An 8,781-nucleotide genomic window follows, 5' to 3' on the forward strand; every position below is an offset into this window, starting at 1 on the left:
TTAATAATCAACGGCAAGACGTCAAAACCTCATGTCAATCCTGACAGTTGTACATTAGGTATATAATGTTTCAATTCGTCATTATACTCAGTAAATCCCACCAATAGCAAAGCTAATGTCTCAATTATGTTTCTTTAATTAACGGCAATACTTCAAAACCTCATGTCACATCGGGAACACTAATTAAGTAATTATTGAAAGTATAAACACTAATTTATTGTGTTTTATATCAATGAGTCATGTATCATCTAGTCAATATAGTGGTTAATAACAACTTATTATGAAGATCTCAAACAGGTTCATAATTTATACACTTTCGGGCTTGAAAGAAAACCCACAAAACGAATCAGATTGCATTCAAAAAACTATAATACAAAAAAAAAAAAAAAAAAAAAAAAAAAAAAAGTGTTGAAATATTTAGACTAATGCAAAAAAAGATGAACTTCAAAATTAAAATACATTTATGATTTATCTACCTTCTGTTGCGAAAAACTGCTTCTTTACTTTTGAATCTTAGATCCATATTTAGACTAATGGTGGATGGTAAAAAGGCCCGTATGAACTTACGAGAAGACGTTTGTGAACGGGCCCTCTTATGCTTTCTTGTTGACAGCCCGTCCATGGTCCCGGGTTCTTTGACTGATTTGGAAGATTTTGAGTCAAAAACTGATGAGCTAAATGATGTGCCATCATCTGTACCGAAAGAAACCGGCCTGCCATTGTGTGACATGTCAAGAGGATGCCCGACAGCTGCATCCCGATGAGGTGGCGGGAATTTTTCGCTCTTGCTTTTGGTATCTGATTGATTTACACCTCTCCATCTCTGCAAATGAAACCGATCTTTAGCAAAATATTTAACAAGTCATTAGAAATTAAAGTAAAATTAACTTACATCTACGTTGGATTGGATCTCTGCATTTGCCTCTGGAGCCGGAATTGCCCGGCCCGCACGTTCACGGGTTCTTGGTTTTTTATTTCCGTCACCTGCTTGCGATTTTGCACTTAGACCTCTTTGCCTGTTGGAAAGTTGCATCAACATATAGGAAAAAAAGGATATGAAGACAAAAAAAAAAAAAGAAAAATGAAGTTAAAAACCTTCTAGCTTCCTCATCCCGCAATTTTACATCCAATTCTTTACTTGGAGGGTATTTTGGTAATTCTGACGGCTCACAAGCATAAGGTTCAGTGGAGAAGAACTGTTTAGACAGGAACACAAGATTTAGAAAGAAATGGGCCAACTCAGCAGCTTTTTGTCCTTCCGGGCCCACTCAAATTAGAGTGGATTCATTCTAGAGGTGGCAGCTCAGGTCAAAACAAGTACTTTAAGTGTAATGTGTCAAAACTGGTCGGGTCGGATCGGGCCAACCCACCAACATCCTTTTAGATTCTTGTCCAATTTTTGCTAAATTTCAAGATAATAAATGTATTTCAAGATAATAAATGTATTTAATACGTATGAAGATTTTGTTTTTATTAATGTATAAGATACATTTCTTTCATGAGACAATTTAAGACAATGTAGGCAGCCTTTGACCCGTTTCATTTTCAGCTGATAATTTATATTTGACCCAGTTGACCCGTTTTCCATATGAATGAGATGAAACGTGAAAGTGTCACCTCTAATCCACTCATTTATAGATTCATAATCACACAATGAACACGTGTGTTTTTATTAAAAAGTGTGCAAAACTCACATCGCTGCTGAGAGATGCAGCAGCAGATACGCGTTCATCAGGATCGATTGCGAGAAGACTCTCTAATAAAGGAAGAGAAGAAGTTGGAAAATCCTTAAAAGTTTCTTTTGTGCATCTCTTGTACGGCTGACGTGGCTTAAACAAAGTGGTGTTGGGCAAACGGTACTTCTTCCAATATTCCTCTGATGGCGAACCACATAATTTAAATATCTTGTGTAGTTGTTCAACCTAAAGTTTAAAATTTTCCAAATATTAATATACCATGCTCGATATTTTATATATATTATAGCATCTGAAACGTTTCTACCTCTGTGCGACCTGGCATTATCGGTTTCCCAGCAAGAAGCTCAGCCAAAATGCAACCAGCACTCCACATGTCAACACCGACACCATAATAAGTAGCCCCGAGAAGAAGCTCGGGAGGTCGGTACCAGAGAGTAACAACACGGCTAGTCATCGGTTGCCTATTTTGTGGATCATAAAAACACGCTAATCCAAAATCTGCTATTTTAAGAATCCCATCATTGTCAATCAGCAAATTAGACCCCTTGATATCTCTATGTAACACACCGTTCTTATGGCAATGATCAAGCCCAGAAAGTAACTGTTTGATAAAGCACTTAACCTACAAACAGACCATTTCATCACATTTTACATCAACAACATAAGATAAACACGCAATATCACCGATAAGAGGTTTTCATGATCAGTTACCTGAGGCTCTGTGAACTTGACACCTTGTGTAGCGGCAAGACCAGCAAGATCATGTTCCATGTATTCAAACACGAGGTAAAGACTGGAAGACATTCTAGAAGTAACCAATCCTTCGAGCTTTATAACGTTGGGATGATTAAGCTTTTTCAGTATCAGAATCTCTCTAGCCATGAACTTAACATTCTCTGGCTCTAAAGTATCAACCCTAACTTTCTTCAAAGCAACTATCTTTCCTGTGATCAAATCCCTAGCCTTATATACATTGCTATATGTCCCTTGCCCAATCTAATCATCATAAACACGTAATTCATAAATTAATTCCCAATCAGGCATAAAAGTCAGAATATAAATCAGTCATATATGGATTCAGAGGTTTACAAGTTAATTCGCAATCAGGCACAAAAATTAGAATATAAATCAGTCATACATAGATTCAAAGGTTCTGATGAGGAGCTAATTCAGAAGCTAGCGGATTCTTATATAGACCAGCCACATAAGGTAAAACAGGGCAGAAAGGGCCCACAATTTAAACAAGCATAACTTGGGCTACGACCGGAGTTATAGGGCCCATAAGCAAGCAACAGAAAGGTCTAAACAAGCCGGATCGAATGACAAGCAGCGTTCGGCTGTTTGGCTCAGCTGTCAGACCTTTTCCCCCAAATTTTGCGAACTTTCGCACTTTCCTTCCATAGCTTAAAAGGCGTAAATGTGTGATTAGCATAATTTACTTCTATTTATGGTATTAATCTCAATAATTTCTAGTCAATTTGTAATTAAAATTTGGCTAACCAGACAGATTTACTTGTTGTATTGGTTTCATCATTCAGAAATTTATCGAATTCTTTTGAGAACTATTCTCTTTATTCGTTTATTTGTTTCGCTCAGGTTTACGTATTATTTCACAATCAGGCACAGAAAACTAGAATATAAATCAGTCATACATATTCAAACGTTTACAAATCAATTCACAATCATGCACAAAAAGTATAACACAAATACATCATATACACACATTCAAAAACATTTACAATCAATTTAAAAAATTACCTTATCAAGCTTCTCAAACGAATTAGCACGACGAGGCGTCCAATCTCTAATAACATCACCGGCGACGTCAGAAAGCCACTGCGGCCACGCCGGAGCAGCATTCAAACTATACTCCTTCTTCAACCGCCGTCCTTCAGCCGCTCGAGCATCTCCGGCGACCACAGCTTGCCGGATCCTCTTCTCAACCGTTTTATCAACCCTAGCTCCGTCCGATCTAACCTCCTCTACGTTTTCTCCAGTTTTCGTATCAGTAGCGGTTGTAGATTGAGCTTCCTCCGCTCTGTCACGGCGGACGGTTGACTTTGACCGGCGGACGGTTGACTTTGACCGGCGATCTGCTGTTTTACCGAACACACAGCCCATAGCTTGAGCTAATTGGCCATAAAGTGTTGAAAGAGGTAGCTAGGGTTTGAAATAACCGTTAACGGTTTTGATTGTTGTTCGTGCATTAGGTTTTGAGATATTGTAATTGTGTAACGGCCGGTAGGAGCAGAGCAGTGAGAAGATTTGCCGGTGGTGCCGGTGAAAGATTCCGGTGGTGATTTGCAGTTCAAGTTGCACTGAAATTCTAGAGAGAGAGAGAGAGAGAGAGAGAGGAAGAAGAAGCTAAAAAGGAAGTCAGATTTTTGAAGTCTTTTTTGTTCACTCTGTTTAGATTTGGATTTTGATTCGAGTTGTTTTTGTCACTCACTTTTTGCCCTTGGTTTGGTTGCATAATTACATTTTTGCCACTGTCGCTTCATTAATTAACATTCCCTTTAGTTATGAAGAGGCTCTCTTTGTTTGTTGAGGAGATCATGCTTTACTATATAGTGTGGGCGTAGAAAAGTAGCGTGGAAGTCATTTCACGTCAGGTGTACCATCCTAGATACCATGTGAAGGCTGGCGTTGTTGAAGAGGCGATAGGAATTCCATCAGTGTGAAGGGCATAGTGTGAGACGACGTGACCGTGTGTAATTTGATGCAATTAATATTAATGTTTTTTATTTGGATTTAATAGATTTTTATATTATTTAAGTATATAATAATAATAACAGTGTCATGTGTCGAATAATGTCACCCTTTTACGCCCCGTTCCACTTCTCTCTTTTTTGCACCACACCACTTTTCTGACGCGTTCTAACGTGGCTGCCACATGCCGCATAACGCCTCATTTTCATGCCCCTTCACACAGAATGGTCTTATAAGCATTCATATCTTGTCCATCAAATTTCTGTGAAAGGAATCTTTATATTATAAAAAAATGGTTGTAAGTTGAGGAAAGATAAAAAGTTACTGTTTATTTGTATAATTGAAGGCACACTGTTCATTCTTTATAAATTTTTTAAATATATTTTGAAAGTGGTTGTGAGTAGAGAAAAAAGAAAAGGTAATGATAAAAAGATAAAAAATATATTATTTAATTGATATGAGAGAAAATATGTAGTTGTTTTTAATGGAATTATAGTGTAAAATAGTGAAAAGGATGTGAATGCTCTCGATATTGAGTAATCACTATCTTTGTGTATTTATTTACTAGTAAAATGGTGAAAAGGATGTGAATGCTCTTGATATTGAGTAATCACTATATTTGTGTATTTATTTACTACTTTAATAAGAAATTAAATATCAAAAGTATAATTAATATTTAAGAAAGAGTAAAATTCGTTAAATATTAAAAAAATCTAGTTTTATTATATATACAAAAGGATGTTTTGCATTTCAATGATAGATTTTATAAAGGTTTCAAGGGTAGGGGGCTCCCCATGCACCACCAACGATCATTTGACCTTCACCCACCCCCATGACTCGCCTCAAGCCCTGAACAAAGCCCCAGTGTAACAAAGTTTTTCAACAGCGCTCGGCTGATGTGGCAAGGGTGACGCCCCTTCAACGCCCCATAACACCTAGTCTTTTCAAATTTGTTATATTTGACTTAGAACTTGAATTAAAAGATTTTTTTTTTCAAATTCATAATATTTGCCTCGAATTTGTTGATTCTAGAAATGGTTTACAATAAGCGAATAGATAACTTTGACGTTTTATATGTTGTTGATCATCTTATAAAAACTAATCTGACACCAAAAAGAAATATCAATAGTTTTTCATTGATTTACTCAGATTTTTAGTTCATCTAAAACGTAGTTGGATTTAATATACTGTAGTTGGCAAGTATACATAAAACTAATATTTATTTAAAGATATGATAAGATTTCCCTGTATTTTGTTTTAATTACATATGATATATATCTTAAAACTTGGACAAATATCACAATCAAATTTGACTCTAGTTTTAAATGAACAGGGTATATATAAAGATGAATAGGGTACTTTCGAAGTTAGTTAAGTGGGGTCACCATGTTAAGTTCTTAATGATATATATAAAGATGTTAAAAAGCCGCTTTTGTATTTAAAAACAAAGCTTTTTTTTATATGAATGTAATAATCTATTATATAAAATACTGGTCGAGTTACATCAATATCGCAGGTAAGCGAGCAACAAGCTGCGCCGCTACCCCTTTCTGAATAGCAAACTCTAGCCTATTAAAGACAAACCCCTGCCCCTCTATTGACGAGCAACTGTTGTGGACAAGTATTTCTGAATAGCAAACTCTAGCCTATTAAAACAAAGCTCATTAAAGACAAACCCCTTTCTGAATAGCAAACCCTAGCCTATTAAAACAAAACCTATTAAAAACAAACCCCTTTTTGAATAGCAAACACTAGCCTACTAAAACAAAGCTTACGATGAAGCAATTATAATTGTGTAACAAACAAGTATTTCTAAAATTTAATTTTACTTTCGCTTTAAAAAATATCTAACACATCATAAAAAAATATTTCACACTCCAAGACCATTTTTTGTTTATATATTTTTTTATCTTTTTTAAAACTTAGAATCAAACAAACCAATTTTGTATTATTTATAAATACTGAATTGGATTTGAAGTAAGGAACAAATAATGACTATGAGATGAGAGATTGAGATTTAAGATAATAGATCCGACATAACATGTTACTCTTGTTAATGATTTACATATAATTGTTATAAGTATGATGGAATTTAATTGTTTTAATATAATTTACATCTTCCTATTTTAAAAAGAAAAGTAGCTAATAATTGGTGGTGTGTTGCATATATTTTATTGTCATTAAATATAATAAATATTAAATGCAGCATATAATTTATTTTAATCAAACTGCTAATTACTTTAATCGAAACATCATGCGAAAATAGCAAAATGTTCTTCCATGTTATTTGTTAATTCTTTTATTAAGTTAGGATTGACAAATGGAAACTTAAAAGTATCACGAGAACAAGTAGTTAAAACGCTGTAAAAAATAGAAATAAAATTAATTTAAAGTGTATTTGTATTTTAAAAAGACATTTTTTTAACATCTCATTCGTTTTTTTAGAGCGATAACAAACGGCCCGCAAGCAAGGAGCTAGCAGTCTAGCGGGGGCAAAAGCAAATACTACGCAGCAACAAAAACAAAATACACATCAAAAGGTCTCCATTTGGCCCGATCTAAACAAAGACATCTTTGTGACTATAAAAATATTAAAACAAGTTTATTATAATAAAAGATGTGAGGGTGAAAGGTTAAATTTCTATCCTACCCTAATACTTTCCAATTCCGTCGAGCCACATTACTTATACCATTCACCACCCTAAATCATCCTCTTTTTTTTTTTTGTTTAAAAAAATTAATTTTAGTTTATAAAATTAGCCACATTACTTTCCAATTCCGTCGTACCCTCCTTTTTTTGTTTAAAAAAAATTAATTTTAGTTTATAAAAATAATTTATGGTTTTAAAAATTATTCAAGTTTTTTAAAATAAATTAAGGGGTACCTACTCTCACCAGACCAAGTAGGGATACGCACTCTTTGGATATGAATTGATTTTCCAAGTGATCTTGGGTTTCATGTTTTGATGGGTCTTCGAAATTCTTTCCATGACATATATTTTGTTAAAGGTATATCTAGATAGGGTGAGGTTCTAGTATTCACACTAGTATATTTGCGATGTGTGAACACTAGAACCTCACCCTATCTAGATATACCTTTAACAAAATATACCTTCAAGCCATACACTAGTGTATTTGCGAACTGAGCGAACTAATCTTGGTCGTACACGTGTATAAATCAATGGCTAGGATTTGATGATGAAATACACTAGTGTATTTTACGATTTGATGATGAAATCCTAACCATATACGTGTGTAAATCAATGACCATTATTTGTTCACAAAGTTCGCAAATAGAATGATTAGATCTATTACATAAAACATGTGGTAGCAATAGTAGGTAAGAGTGTAACAAGTTGCAAATTTTGACTTTGTGTGAAAAAACTGACAAGTAACAAGTTTGAATTTTCTAAATAAAGTGGTGGACCGTGGGGTTACCATTATCCTTTTATACAAATCATAGGAATAAACAAAAATAAGAACTTTTTATGCAAGAAAGAGATATTCCCATTATTACTTCCACTTCAAATCAATCCAGCATGATTAAATGCCTTTTCTCCTTTTACAAAGGTCAAGGGTGTTTCAAATAGGGAGAAAAATATCATTTTTAAATGGAGATATGATAAAATCTTGAAAACAACCAAACAACGTTGTGGTTTCACATTATATAACACGTTTAGAGATTTGTTTTCGTGCAACAATCCAAGACGTGCTTTGGAATATTTTCCTAACCTCCAAATCATTTATAGTCGCATAAGTTTCGTGTTTGAACAGGATTTTGATTATAAGATTTGATAACTCAAAGAAATATCACCTCGTATCTATGTATTTTTATTAACAGGGGGTCTAAAATGATTGTTTCTTAGAGTTTCATGTTTAAATTGTCGACGATAGAGTTTATTAACAAGGGGTCTAAATTACAGGGCCAGTCCTAGAATTTCGGGGGCCCAAAGCGAATTAAAAATTCGAGGCCCTTTTTAATTTTTCTAGGCTCGTAATTTTGGTTTGTATCTGACATGAAATATATTAGGAATAAACATATAAAGCACTTAATGTAACACCACGTAAAAACGTGTCCAATTATGTATAGACACGTGTCCTAAACTTTAATTGTGAGAAAGATTGAGTTTGAGGGACTAAGGTTGACAAACAGTGAAACTATGCTTACAGAAGGACTAAAAGTGTCAACATGCCAAACTTGTGCCTCTGAATGACCATACGTGAAGAAAATATTCTTAAACGGGTGATCAATTGAATACAAGAAGTCGTTCGTGAAAATAATCGGGAGATTATAAATTACAAGGGTTGAAAGTGTCAATATGTCAATTCTGACCTCTGAGTGACCTTTTAACGAAACCGAGGCTTCGAAATATTCA

At 34.4% G+C, this 8,781-nt stretch overlaps 1 protein-coding gene across 1 annotated transcript; it reads right to left on the reverse strand.

Annotated features, from left to right (window-relative positions):
• Positions 1–440: 440 nt before the first annotated feature.
• On the reverse strand, positions 441–4,055 carry LOC110920152 (probable serine/threonine-protein kinase At1g54610). The gene is made up of 7 exons (XM_022164385.2): positions 3,456–4,055; positions 2,409–2,693; positions 2,002–2,319; positions 1,695–1,922; positions 1,096–1,196; positions 893–1,016; positions 441–823 (listed from the first exon to the last, which is right to left on the reverse strand). Exons 1-7 carry the CDS (start codon positions 3,816–3,818, stop codon positions 473–475), a joined length of 1,770 nt encoding a protein of 589 aa, XP_022020077.1. The 5' UTR covers positions 3,819–4,055; the 3' UTR covers positions 441–472.
• Positions 4,056–8,781: the final 4,726 nt, after the last annotated feature.

Source organism: Helianthus annuus, chromosome 16 (assembly GCF_002127325.2).
Source record: "Helianthus annuus cultivar XRQ/B chromosome 16, HanXRQr2.0-SUNRISE, whole genome shotgun sequence".
In the NCBI taxonomy this organism is placed as follows: Eukaryota; Viridiplantae; Streptophyta; class Magnoliopsida; order Asterales; family Asteraceae; genus Helianthus; species Helianthus annuus.

Coding starts and splice junctions, on each gene's coding strand:
- LOC110920152 (XM_022164385.2), bottom strand. CDS start 3,818: ATGGGCTGTGTGTTCGGTAAAACAGCAGATCGCCGGTCAAAGTCAACC. Junction 1,923..2,001: donor TAATGCCAGGTCGCACAGAG/GTAGAAACGTTT, acceptor TTTAAACTTTAG/GTTGAACAACTACACAAGAT. Junction 824..892: donor AGATCCAATCCAACGTAGAT/GTAAGTTAATTT, acceptor TTTCATTTGCAG/AGATGGAGAGGTGTAAATCA.